Genomic DNA, 15,178 nt, shown 5'->3' with positions numbered 1-15,178 from the left:
TGTGTGTGAGCGTGTGTACGAATGTTTTACCAGTGATGGGTTTCGGCTGGAAGGGCATTCGCTGCGTAAAAAAAATATGCTGTATAAGTTGGCGGTTCATTCTGCTGTGGCGACCCCAGATCAATAAAGGGACTAAGCTGAAAAGAAAATGAATGAATGGATGAATGAATGAATGAGGTTCACATTTATGTATTTGCTCATATGCTAAAACAGCCACTATTACAGTGTATAACAACTTGATCACACTGTAGGTAAATTTAAACAACCAAAATAGACATATACGTCATAATGCTTTATATATATGAACATGTTAAAATGTCTTTTCACGAGAGCTGTTTAGTTGATATTTCATGAAATGCAGTGTTGAGGTCTACAGTATCTGGACATCTGTCACTCTGCAGCTGAGCTCATGATGAAGAATCGCCAGGGATGGGCAATAATACTGTGCACTGAAATGTATTTTAAAATAAAATACCAAATACCTCAATTTTACATGTATGTGAAATAAACTAAAGAAAACAGCAGCCACAAATGTATTAAAATAAACTACTGTATTTAGAAAATTATACAAAATACTTTTACAAGGAAGTGTGACATTTCTTCACAAACCTTCGATCAATAGACCTGTTCGATCAATCCCTTCACCATTAAACTGATTTGTGAAGTAACAACAGCCTTTCTCTGAGCAAGTTTTAAGTCAGCTTCTCTGCCAACTCATTCACCTCTACTCCTGTACATGAGTAGGCATTCATAAACATTGTTTCTCTTTCAATTGAGTATAAATTTTGTACAAATTTCATATAGAAAGTCCAGTCTTAAAGATGATCTCTTTAATCACTGTAAAAACCATCTAATGCAGATAATGAGTTGGAACATACTACTATATCTCTTTGTTGTTTCCATCCATTGTGTGGCCAGTGAAATGGACACCATCTCTTAACGTCTTATATTTTAACGAAGAGGTTCTTTTTTTTTTTGTTCACATAATTATCTTTAAACAAATCTTTAATACTTAATATAAAAACATAATTTCTGAAATCTACTAAAATCCACAGTTTTAGTCATTTCCATACATCATGCTAGTTTTTGCAAGTGTTCTCTTTAATGCACATGTCTTAAAAAAAAAAAAAAAAAAAAAAGGTGTTCTCTGTTTTTGCAAATAAACTCTTTATATACAATATGTCCTGCTGCAGAGGAGGAGCTTGGCCAGATGCACCCCAGCCCAAACCAAACGCATGAATTGAGCATGCCATTGTTAATATATTAGGAGAAACATAAACGTATGTATGCTTTTTTGGTCAAACGCTTTGGACATTGGTTGAACAAAATTTAAGACTTTGTAAAAACTCAATAATTTTTTTAATACCTTTTAAGGGCCTTAATTTTCTCATAACTGATTTATCAACTTTTAATACTTTTCAAGACCCCGCGGACACCCTGTAATAAATAGCATCTGTATGACAAATATAATTAACCTGATGTTTTCTAATAATGATAACGTGGCGTAGCATATAAACTAAAAATAGCTGTGGGCCTAAAGTCATGGTCACACTGCACTTTCAGCCCCATAGATTTCCATGCATACGCATGCGAAAGCAGAAGACAGCAAACGCAGGCTTGTGCGACAAGTTTAGCATGTTGCTGCGTTGTAAAGTTCTAGCTTGGCCAACTCTGACCTGCAAAATATTGGAGAAAAAAAAACATAGGAGGGCTGATCATTTTGACTTCTATGAGCTATACAGTATATGGACAGATCGTGTTTTTCAGCCAATGATGAACTCTCGGTAAAAGCTTGCCTTAATGTGACTGTTTTCAATCTGATATGGTTCCTTTTACAGCATGGATGTTGTGATGTAATTCAAATATAATCAGTTAAAAAGGTTTAAGCATCCATTTGATTGTTAAAGTGTGAAAAAAATTCAATTCAATTCAATTCAATTCAGCTTTATTTGTATAGCGCTTTTACAATGTAGATTGTGTCAAAGCAGCTTCACATAAATGGTCACAGTAACTGGAACAGTGTAGTTCAGTTTTTAGTGTTTAAGTTCAGTTCAGTTCAGTTTAGCTCAGTTCAGTGTGATTTAAAATCATTACTGAGAGTTCAAACACTGAAGAGCAAATTCAGCGATGCGTAGCTCTACTAATCCTGAACCATGTGAGCCAGTGGCGACAGCGGAGAGGGAAAAAGCAACTTCACCTGATAGCAGTGAAGAAAAAAAACCTTGAGAGAACCAGACTCAGTTGGGCATGACCCTTTAAATTTCTCCGCTGGCCAAAAGTCTTGTGCAGAGCTTCAGTCACGGCGGTGGAGGCTGGAAGCTGGCCTCAGCGAAGACTCGTCTGTCCCTGGAGCGTCGCTGGAATCAGACTCATGTTCTCCACTCCCCATGACCATCAGCGCAGCAGCAGCTCAGGATATGGCCTGGTCCCAGATATGGAAACCTTGGGATCATCTTGTCGCTGGTCTTGGATCCAATCAGTGACTCTGCATAATCTGAGGACCTCGGGATGAGTATCCCCAGGTAAAAATAGAGAATAAAGAGAATAATTAGCGTGCTGCACAAATTATAGCAGCAGACTAGCGCAAAAGTTTCATTGAAAATACTGGGGTCAAATTAATTTCCATATTTTAAAGACGGTGCAGAAAAATGGAATTTAATGCAGTGCTTCTTGTTTGGTCTGATACCTACTTAATATTGTATCTCAGCCAGGTAGTGATGATCCAGGCCTGAAGCCAGCCTGGTGAAAGGGGTGATTCTTTTTCTCAAAAATTGACTCTTTTGCAGTTATTCGCATCATTTTCTATTTAATGGTGACATTTAAATATTGCATTTAAGTGCAATTTTTAGCACTATTTTTAGCTGGATTAGCTTGTGGGATGGCCATCAAAACCACACATTATAATGTTCCAAAAGATATTAGTTAAATATTTAGAATAAACAATAATAGCCAAATTACTATTCAAATTCATTTTAATATGAGCCGCTTTTGGTGCTTCACACCTTATTATTGCTCATTTTTTGTTTCAAGAATAACGTCCAAGATTTAGAATAAAAAGTTACTTGTAAAATCTTTCCTCCATTTAAAAACAATACAGTAGTGAGAGATGACTTCACTTACGTCAGATTGTGTGTTTTCTTGCTGGTTGTTAAACTCATGAAAACTTGTTTGCACTGGCCAAAACTGATTAGCTGAAGTCACACTGAAGCCACAGCCGACAGAGGATTCCGCTTGCTCTTACTGACTTTTTCTATGGGTTATTTTCAAATTAATTAAAAAAATTAAATGAAAGAGAAATTAAAAGTTTGTGTGCATATATCTCATTGCATGTGGACATTTTAAAAAGCTTTTTCAAGAGATCTTTAGTTGATATTAGATTTAAAATAATGAATCATAATAAATATCTACCGAGCCTAATTAATTTGAGTCATATTTAAATCAAAATGTTTCTTTATGTTTCTGTATCACTAATTTAGTTGAGTTTACACCACATGTATGTATATTTGCTGTAAAAAATACAACGCTGGTACTCGAGAAGTAATGGAGAAGAACTCTTTTCCTGCTCTGATTGACTTACTGCTGATCAAGAGCTGTTTACATTTAAACCAGTTCAATATTCTGTCACCACGGCAACCTGAGTTTACACTTTAAATCCACACAACTGTCTGAAAGTCTTGAATCCTCTACTTGAAGCTCTTTTAACTCTCCAAGTTGACAAGTTTCATCAGTTTGTCTGATTTAAGTTGATCTTCATGGAGCAGCGTCGCCTCAGAAGAACCAGAGCTCTTCCTGCACGCCTGAAAGACTTCTGGGTGGAGGGCGTCTCTTCTGTTCTGGATCCTGCAGCTGTGGTCAGGTTAGACCACACTTACAGCTGTGTCTCTGTTTCAGGTTTGGAGGAGCGACACCTGAAGAACACGGCTGTCCTTCCTGACCTCCTTCCAGCAGTCAGAGTGTCTTCAGTGGATGCAGGTCAGCAGACAGAGCCTCTCTCCATCCATGGCTGCAGCGTTGAAGTCTATCAGGACATCTACCGCTCTGTGGTGGAGCCCATGACCAAGAACCGCTGTGGTCACCGCCGTCCATACAGCCTGCAGCTGGGCCTGGATATCAAGCAGCGGCTGTGGGAAACACTCGGGTGTCCTGTAGTGGAGGAGACAGTGCAGGCCGATGGACGAGTAATCATCACTGAGAGCAGGTCTGGTTCCAGCATCGCTCCTCGAATCCAGGTAGACATCAGTGAAGAGCCGCTGCCTGTGGAGCCCAGAAGAAAGAGGCCCAGACACTGAGTCCTCACATGCAGAATCACACCACATGCTGCATTTGTATATACTGTAAATACTGTATATAGTTCTAGAGCAAGTTTACAAGTAAGTTTCCTTTTCACACACTCTTGTTTCATCAATAGGATGTGTTTGGTGATTGTCAGTTGGTTTGCTCATGGTTTTTAATGCTTTGCGGTGTGGTCATCAGGTGGTTTTCTGAGCGGTTGTTCTCATGTCGCTGGTCGGTCGCTGGACTCCTCTGGGTGTTTCGATGCGTTTAGTGATTCGCGGTGTCAGGTAGGTTAGGTTAGGGTCCCTCACACGGTTTGCAGCTTGACGTGCTGTGAGGGCTTGTGTGCATCAGTGATGCTGAGAGCTTCACCACTGGTACTTCACAGATACCGGCAGGGTCACCCATAGTGGACAGGTCTCAGCTGAGATGCCCGACTAAGACAAACCGGCAGATTCTGGACCGCAGAAGATCATACACTGAAGACAATGCCAACAACATCAGAATTAAGAAGACACAGGTGGAAGTGGAACAATCGACTGTACAAGACAAAATGAAATAAATAGGTAGAAAAAAAATTTAATAAATAAAAAAGTTAAGGTGAACAACAGTGTTGTATTTTTTTCAGCACTCTTCTATACATTTTCACAATGAAAGTCGAGGTTTTTAGCATATTATATTATATTATATTATATTATATTATATTAGTTTATATTTATTATATTATATTACATTATATTATATTATATTATATTATATTATATTATATTAGTTTATATTTATTATATTATATTACATTATATTATATTATATTATATTATATTAGTTTATATTTATTATATTATATTATATTATATTATATTATATTATATTATATTATATTATATTATATTATGTTATATTATATTATATTATATTATATTATATTATATTATATTATATTATATTATATTATATTATATTATATTATATTACAGTGGTTCTCAAACACTTTTCATCAAGTACCACCTCTGAAAAAAATTGTCTTTGCAAGTACCACCATAATGAGCAGTTTTGAAATACAGTAGCGTATTAGGTCTAGTAAAGCAGCTTAAGCTCTGTACAGTTAAAAAAAGAAATAACTCCTGGTTTATCAGCACCTGGAAATGTTGCCTGGACCTCATAAATATAGGCTCTATGTCATCATATTCATATATACATCATTTTTGATAATTTCTTTAAATATATGTAGCATGTAAATATTACATATTTGATTCATCCGCGTACCACTAGAAGGCAGCCTGCGTACCACTAGTGGTACACGTACCACAGTTTGAGAACCACTGTTATATTATATTAGTTTATATTATATTATATTATATTATATTATATTTATTATATTACATTATATTATATTATATTATATTATATTATATTATATTATATTATATTATATTTATTATATTATATTATATTATATTATATTATATTATATTATATTATTTTATATTATATTATATTATATTAAATTATATTTATTATATTATATTATATTATATTATATTATGTAATATTATATCATATCATATCATATCATAAATTACATTATATTATATTATATTATATTTATTATATTATATTATATTATATTATATTATATTATATTATATTATATTATATTATATTATATTATATTATATTATGTTATATTATATTATATTTATTATATTATATTATATTATATTATATTTATTATATTATATTATATTATATTATATTATATTTATTATATTATATTATATTATATTATATTATATTATATTATATATTATATTATATTACATTATATTATATTATATTATGTTATATTATATTATATCATATCATATCATATCATATCATATTATATTAAATTATATTATAATATATTATATTATATTATTTTATATTATTTTTTATTATATTATATTATATTAAATTATATTATATTATATTATTTTATATTATATTATATTATATTATATTATATTATATTATATTATATTATATTACAGTTTTTTACAATGGCTATGACACTTTTATCAATACATTTAACAAGTTTCCTAAACTCTTAACACAGTTAGCACAACATCCGTCTTCGTGGGCTATACAATTAACACATTTCTTGTTGTTTTGACACAAAATGCATCCAGTTAACACAAATTTAAAATGCTTTAACTTCTTTTACACACAAGCACAACCAAGAACAAAACAATGTAATTTTACAGTCAAATTTACAAATGCTTTAACACAGTATGTCAGAACAGATAACACCATGATCTAAACAGAATTTATACAGGATAAAGTCAAAGTGAACAGCTGTTCTAATTGTGAATTGAAACACAAGTTTATTCCCTGTATTTTATTTAATTGCCAATGAGAAACAGCATATTGCGGTTATATAAATAAATAAATAAATAAATAAATGTATATATATATATATATGTAAGATTACAGTTTTTTACAATTGCTATGACACTTTTATCAATACATTTAACAAGTTTCCTAAACTCTTAACACAGTTAGCACAACATCCGTCTTCGTGGGCTATACAATTAACACATTTCTTGTTGTTTTGACACAAAATGCATCCAGTTAACACAAATTTAAAATGCTTTAACTTCTTTTACACACAAGCACAACCAAGAACAAAACAATGTAATTTTACAGTCAAATTTACAAATGCTTTAACACAGTATGTCAGAACAGATAACACCATGTTCTAAACAGAAATTATATAGGATAAAGTCAAAGTGAACAGCTGTTTTAATTGTGAATTGAAACACAAGTTTATTCCCTGTATTTTATTCAATTGCCAATGAGAGACAGCATATTGTGGTTATATAAATAAATAAATGTATATATATATATATATATATATATATATATATATATATATATATATATATATATATATATATATATATATATATATATATATATGTATATATATCTTTATTTATTTATATAACCGCAATATGCTGTTTCTCATTGGCAACTATATATATATATATATATATATATATATATATATATATATATATATATATATATATATATATATATATATATATATATATATATATATATATATATATATATATATATGACAGCTGATTCCCATCTAGAAAGCACTCTCATGTCTTGTTTTGGTTTTTCCAATCTCATGATCATATGTTCTAATAGAGGACTCTTGAGGTTTTTGGAAGGAACAGTGAGCGCATCAATGAACTCTGTCACCAATACGTCCATGTAAGATTATGCAATACAGTCATTACTGTACTATACACAGTGTGTTTTGCAGTAAACTACTCTTTAAACCTGGAGTTCATTAGTATATACTGTAGATATACAGTACAGCATTTGCATACACTGTGTCTAATTACTTTCAGAGAGTCATGAAGTTAGAGGCCAATCAAGTACCACATGAAATTTTCAATGTTGACAAGGCTGGGGTTGTCGCCGTAGGAAAAACATAATAGGCCAAAGGGCCACAGTTACCGTGCCGGGCCACAGAAGATATCAAGTATAATGTGGATGAGAACATGTGGCAAAAGACGGGCAGTATAGAAGATTACTTTGTTATTTTATTATAATTGTGGTGCTTTTTCTGTTTGCAGTGATGTCCTTCTGCAAAAAAAGTCTGTACTGCAGAAATTCTGTGTCTATTTTTTTTTTACATAAACTGTAAATTTTATAAAGCAATTTTTTTTCTATGTTTTGTATAGAATTTTTGCCGTAAACGAAAGAAAATGCAAGCATTTACTTAACCCAACGAAACAAAACTGTAACGAGACTTCAAATATAAGGGCAGAGCTGACACATAAACTAATGGAGTTTCTGTAATGTCAGCTGATGATAGTGTTTTTATTGTCAGTGTGTTTTGATTGACTGTATGTTTATGTTGGAAGAGAACATGTGTTAGTGTTTTGAACAATAATTTCATTTTGAAACATGATTGCAGTGTTTTGTTAGACATGGTGTAGTGTGTTCGTTTATTATTGTATTTTGAAAGGTAGTTTAGAGGTTTAGTTTATAATGTGTGATTTTGATCATAAAATTAACTGTTTTGCCAATTGTGTGTTTTAGGTGTGTTGCTGCGTTAAGAGTTTAGCAAACTTGTTAAATGTATTGAAAAAAGTGTCATAGCCATTGTAAAAAACTGTATATTATATTATATTATATTATATTATATTATATTATATTATTTAGGGTGGTCAGTTGATTATAAATGTTCATTTAGTTCACTAAAATTAAAATTCATAATTCAGTTTTACAGACCTTGCAGATTTGGCTGCCAGCTTTCTTCTTCATGTTTTTGTTTTTCTTTGAGCAAAAAGTAGAATTTATTTAAAAAAATATTTCCCAAATTATGTTTAACAGAGCAAGTAATTTTTTCACAATAAGTCTGATATTATATATATTTTTTCTTCTGGAGAAAGTCTTATTTGTTTTATTTCGACTAGAATAAAAGCAGTTTTTAATAAAAAACAAAAAACATTTTAAGGTCAAATTTATTAGCCCCTTTAAGCTATATTTTATCAATAGTCGACAGAACAAACCATCAATATACAATCACTTGTCTTATTACCCTAACCTGCCTAGTTAACTTAATAAGCCTAGTTAAGTCTTTAAATGTCACTTTAAGCTGTAGAGAAGTATATTGAAATATGTCTAGTCAAATATTATTTACTGTCGTCATGGCAAAGATAAAATAAATCAGTTATTAGAAATGAGTTATTAAAACCATTATGTTTAGAAATGTGTTAAAAAATCTCTCTGTTAAATAGAAATTGGGGAAAAATAACAGGGAAGCTAATAAGAAGATAACTATAGATAGTTATATAGGTTGGTAGGTAGGTAGTTGGGTAGCATATTAAAAAACAATGGCTTTAAAATTCCAGACACTCAGAATTATTCTGTGAGTAATGTTTCAACAATTGAACATTATGTAAAGTAAAATCATAAGAATTTATGATTGGAAATCTAACACACCAAAGCAAAATAAATAAATAAATAAATAAATAAATAAATAAATAAATAAATACATAAATAAATAAAATAAAATAAAATAAAATAAAATAAATAAATAAATAAATAAATAAATAAATAAATAACTTGTGTTTTACAAATCTTAATCTAACTTTAACCTTAATGAAATGATGTGGAGTGAACTAAAACAGAGCATTTGACCTGAAGTCACGAAATAGAAGGCGAAATCTGCTTTGCACAGAAATATGAGCAATTCCAGCATAATGGATGTGACATTTGCAGTAAAATCTTAAAACATAAATTCACAGAGAAAGTATATGTTAACATTATATTGAAACATCTTTTTTATTTTTATTAAATTACTAACCACAGAGTTAGGAGATCAGAAAAAAACAATCAATTAATCACAATTACAATTCAAAAAATCAATCACAATTTTTCATATTTCAAATAAAACCCAAAAGGGTTTGCAAGTTTACAGTATTCAACATAGCTTCTAGAAATTCTGTGAATTACCAGATTCACTATAGAACTAAAATGATTGATTTTAATATATTTTATTTAACATTTTTTGCATTTATGAGGAAAACGCTCTGTTATGGATGTGACAGATGTGAAATTTCCTTTTGTGTGACTTTTGTAAAACAAATATAATTTTTGAAAAAACCTTGACAGATACATTTTTGAGTATTTCCGTACTGTAAAATACAAGCCTGCTCAAACAAACTTAGAAAGGGTTTTTGGTGAAAACCTTTTTTCATGGCGAGGTTCACATTTGGCGACGTGGTGGCGAAGTGGGTAGCACTTTTGCCTCACAGCAAGAAAGTCGCTGGTTCGAGCCTCGGCTGGGTCAGTTGGCATTTCTGTGTGGAGTTTGCATGTTCTCCCCGTTTTTGCGTGGGTTTCCTCCAGGTGCTCTGGTGTCCCCCACAGTCCAAAGACATGTGATATAGGTGAATTGAGTATGCTAAAATTGACCATAATGTAGGTGTGTGTGTGTGTGTGTGTGTGAGCGTGTGTATGAATTTTTTACCAGTGATGGGTTTCGGCTGGAAGGGCATTCGCTGCGTAAAAAAAATATGCTGTATAAGTTGGCGGTTCATTCTGCTGTGGCGACCCCAGATCAACAAAGGGACTAAGCTGAAAAGAAAATGAATGAATGGATGAATGAATGAATGAGGTTCACATTTATGTATTTGCTCATATGCTAAAACAGCCACTATTACAGTGTATAACAACTTGATCACACTGTAGGTAAATTTAAACAACCAAAATAGACATATACGTCATAATGCTTTATATATATGAACATGTTAAAATGTCTTTTCACGAGAGCTGTTTAGTTGATATTTCATGAAATGCAGTGTTGAGGTCTACAGTATCTGGACATCTGTCACTCTGCAGCTGAGCTCATGATGAAGAATCGCCAGGGATGGGCAATAATACTGTGCACTGAAATGTATTTTAAAATAAAATACCAAATACCTCAATTTTACATGTATGTGAAATAAACTAAAGAAAACAGCAGCCACAAATGTATTAAAATAAACTACTGTATTTAGATAATTATACAAAATACTTTTACAAGGAAGTGTGACATTTCTTCACAAACCTTCGATCAATAGACCTGTTCGATCAATCCCTTCACCATTAAACTGATTTGTGAAGTAACAACAGCCTTTCTCTGAGCAAGTTTTAAGTCAGCTTCTCTGCCAACTCATTCACCTCTACTCCTGTACATGAGTAGGCATTCATAAACATTGTTTCTCTTTCAATTGAGTATAAATTTTGTACAAATTTCATATAGAAAGTCCAGTCTTAAAGATGATCTCTTTAATCACTGTAAAAACCATCTAATGCAGATAATGAGTTGGAACATACTACTATATCTCTTTGTTGTTTCCATCCATTGTGTGGCCAGTGAAATGGACGCCATCTCTTATGTCTTATATTTTAACGAAGAGGTTTTTTTTTTTTTTGTTCACATAATTATCTTGAAACAAATCTTTAATACTTAATATAAAAACATAATTTCTGAAAACTACTAAAATCCACAGTTTTAGTAATTTCCATACATCATGCTAGTTTTTGCAAGTGTTCTCTTTAATGCACTTCTCTTAAAAAAAAAAAAAAAAAAAGGTGTTCTCTGTTTTTGCAAATAAACTCTTTATATACTATATGTCCTGCTGCAGAGGAGGAGCTTGGCCAGATGCACCCCAGCCCAAACCAAACGCATGAATTGAGCATGCCATTGTTAATATTAGGAGAAACATAAACGTATGTATGCTTTTTTGGAGTCAAACCCTTTGGACATCGCTTGAACAAAATTTAAGACTTTGTAAAAACTCAATAATTTTTTAATACCTTTTAAGGGCCTTAAGTTTCTCATAACTAATTTATCAACTTTTAATACTTTTCAAGACCCCGCGGACACCCTGTAATAAATAGCATCTGTATGACAAATATAATTAACCTGATGTTTTCTAATAATGATAACGTGGCGTAGCATATAAACTAAAAATAGCTGTGGGCCTAAAGTCATGGTCACACTGCACTTTCAGCCCCATAGATTTCCATGCATACGCATGCGAAAGCAGAAGACAGGAAACGCAGGCTTGTGCGACAAGTTTAGCATGTAAAGTTCTAGCTTGGCAAACTCTGACCTGAAAAATTGCATCACGTGACTGTGTGAGACCAATCGAAGCTCAAAACATGACCTCTCTGTACAGAAATGTTAAATATAGACCACTAGCTTGCTTTTTTTAATGTCTAATCATCCTAATCATTGCCCCTTTTCGCAGCGCTGTACAACAGAATTTCACATGCTCTAGTGTGACTGCAGCATAAGACAGAGCCTTGTGGCACTCTTTACTGCAGTTAGCTCAAGACATTTACCTATTTAAATGAACAAAGCAAACACAGTAAAGGGAGGGGACATCTTTATTCATTGATCAGTAAAACAATTTGCTCAATGAATGAGCAACGTCCTCTACAATAAACATCAGCATCATCATCCAAAGTCTACAATACCAATTTAGCAGCAACATGTTAACATGGGGGAGACAGAGTGGTAACAAAGTAGTATCATTTAGAAAAAAAGTCACAGTTTTTCTTTCTATTTGTTTCGTTAAAAAGGATTTGCAAGGAGGATATTTTAAAAAGAGCTTTATTGACAGCTATGGACGCTACTGTTATTTTCATTATTATTATTATTATTTTAACTAGGGCATGTGCTCTATACAGAATACAAGGGGAGATTTTAACTATACATTTAAACTCTAATATAAAGCACGTCTGTGTCACCATACAAATTTTAGGAGATTTGACAAAAATATACAATGTTTTCACTTCACATTTGAAGATTCAGAACACCACTAAGTTATTTATTTATTAACTTTTTTTTTTTTTTTTAGAATTTTCTTTTTTATGTATTTTTTTGCTTTTTTCACTGTAAATACAACAGTCCCATTGGTCAAACCAACCAACCGAAGGAGACACAACGTTAGTTTTCTACTCAATAAGCTATGAGTGATTTAAATCGGTAAGAGGACGAATATAAATTAATATATATTAAGAAATTCCAACTGTAACTCCAGGGAACCAAGGGCTATACTGAGTATAAGTAATGTGACAGTATTTTTGATACAATAAATACACATGGTTTATAATGCGGATCAGAAAAGAGTGTGTGTGTGTGTGTGTATGTGTGTGTGCATGCTGGAAGAGACCATGGGTGTATACTTAGTAGGGATGGTGTGTGTGTGTAAGAGAAAGCAGCTATGATAGTGTGTTTGTGTGGTGTAAGGAAGTAAGATGGGAATCCTCCGCTCTCAGTGAATCCCCTTGCAGCCTCCATAATGATACTTTATCTCACCTTCACAAAGTCCAGGTGAAATGAGTTACGGCAGTCCAGAAAATCACAAAAAAAGAATGGCACATAGAATGACACACACAAAAAAGAAACATGTCGTCAGGGTGTGTTTGCTTTCCATTCTTATTTGAGGTGATTTTGCCCAAAAAAAAAAAAAAAGGTAATGAAAACGTCACAGTACCTAAGATGGCAAATAAAAAACCTCTAAAATCTATTTTTTGTCCTTTTTTCTCAGCTTCATAATAAAAAATAGGTTCTTTATCTTACAGTAATCCATTATCTCCTTTGAAGGAAAAAAACATTAGTCCAACACTGACAAAAACAAAACAGGGGACTTCAAACAAGGGGAGGGTGAGGATGTATTTTTGTTGTTGTTGTTTTAGGATGGACATTTTGTGCAGCCACACTTGACAACCTTTTCCACCTCCTGTACAAAAGAGGACCCGTCTGTGCATTGGAAGGTGTATTTCCTGCGTTTGCTGCGGAGCGGGGCGCAGCAGGAGGTCCCGTCCCCACAGCTGCCCCGACACTCTAAACGCGAGACCTTCTCTGTGCTCTGGCACGCGGCGTAGCCCTGCTGCGTCTGATAGTGATCTCGGACCCGTTCCCCCCGACACGCCATCTCTACAGGAAACAGACAAAAAACAACACTCAGTCAGCACTATATATATCTTATCAAGCATGATCTTTCATGATATTTATACTGAGAAAAAAGTCTGAGTCAAATAAAAAAAGGACTGTGGGAGCTGCAGAAATATAGGTTCACCTTAAAGGGTTAGTTCACCCCAAACATGAAGAATTTCTGTTACTAATTACTCACCCTCATGTCATTCCAAACTCTTGTGATCTTCATTTGTCTTTGAAATACTGATAAAGATTTTTTAGATCACAGGTCTCAAAATCAATTCCTGGAGGGCCGCAGCTTTGCACAGTTTTACACCAAGTCTAATCAAACACAGCTGACCCAACTGTGCGCACGACTACTAGAGTCTATTAAGCAGGTATGAGTTAGGGGTGGATGGAGATAACTAGAGAGTTTTAGCCCTCAAAATATTGAGCTAAAGACCACTGTTTTATATTAAATCTGAGAGCTCTCATCCTATATATATAATATATGTATATATTAATATAAACATATATATATATTAATATAAACATATATATATATATATATATATATATATATATATATATATATATATATATATATATAGACAGAAAAGGATGTTTTGCCATAAAATTGCCATTACAGGAATACCTATCCATTTTCACCACAGAATGAGAGCTCAATAATTATTTATTTTAGCTAATTATCATTTTATCCAGTGACTTTTGTTGTTTTATTTTTTAATTTATCGTGATTTTTTTTTTTCAGTTAAAATGTTTCTGAACAATAGTTTTCGTCTTCTTTTTAGTTTGTGTTTACTAAAATAACCTTGGTTCATGAGAGCACAATGCACGTGGGTACTAGGTTGTGCTGTTGAAGTGTTCCCTCAGATGCATCCATGGGTATCTTGTGTATACATCAGTGCACAGTGCTAAATTACAATTAAATTAATTAATTTTGTTTTATGTGCGTACAAAAATATTCCTGTAGCTTTAAAACACTGTGATTGAACCACTGAAGACACATGAACTGTTTTGACAATGTTTTTGGTACTTGGAATGAATCGGAACTGTTGCTCTCTATGGTGGATGAGAAAGATCAGATTTTATCTGAATGATCTTAATTTAGGGCAATGTGGTGGTGCAGTAGGTAGTGCTGTCGCCTCAAGAAGGTTACTGGTTTGAGCCTCGGCTGGGTCAGTTGGCATTTCTGTGTGGAGTTTGCATGTTCTCCCTGTGTTCGCATGGGTTTCCTCCGGGTGCTCTGGTTTCCCCCACAAGTCCAAAGACATGTGATACAGGTGAATTGGGTAAGCTAAATTGTCCATAGTGTGTGTGTGTGTGTGAATGAATGTGAAAGGATGTTTCCCAGTGACGGGTTGTGGCTGGAAGGGCATCCGCTGCGTAAAAACGTGC

General features: G+C 32.8%; 1 protein-coding gene and 1 long non-coding RNA gene across 51 annotated transcripts in view; one reads left to right on the top strand and one right to left on the bottom strand.

Moving 5' to 3' along the window:
• The first annotated feature begins 480 nt into the window (after positions 1–480).
• Positions 481–13,197, top strand: LOC147846826 (uncharacterized). Its single transcript, XR_015476591.1, has 2 exons — positions 481–1,645; positions 11,918–13,197. It is a non-coding gene; the product is annotated as an uncharacterized LOC147846826 (long non-coding RNA).
• slit2 (slit homolog 2 (Drosophila)) overlaps positions 12,208–15,178 on the bottom strand; it is a 125,965-nt gene continuing 122,994 nt past the window's right edge. For 49 of the 50 annotated variants that reach the window (XM_087236463.1, XM_087236447.1, XM_087236468.1 and 46 more), the window contains one exon: positions 12,208–13,780. In XM_087236463.1, coding sequence (XP_087092589.1) covers positions 13,688–13,780 — 93 coding nt within the window. In that variant the 3' untranslated portion in view covers positions 12,208–13,687. 50 annotated transcript variants of the gene reach the window in all.

The sequence above is a fragment of the Danio rerio genome, chromosome 1 (genome assembly GCF_052040795.2).
Source record: "Danio rerio strain M-AB ecotype USA chromosome 1, GRCz13ab, whole genome shotgun sequence".
Classification (NCBI taxonomy): Eukaryota; Metazoa; Chordata; class Actinopteri; order Cypriniformes; family Danionidae; genus Danio; species Danio rerio.
Note: the sequence above shows the minus strand (reverse complement) of the source record. Positions and strands in the feature narration are given on the sequence as shown.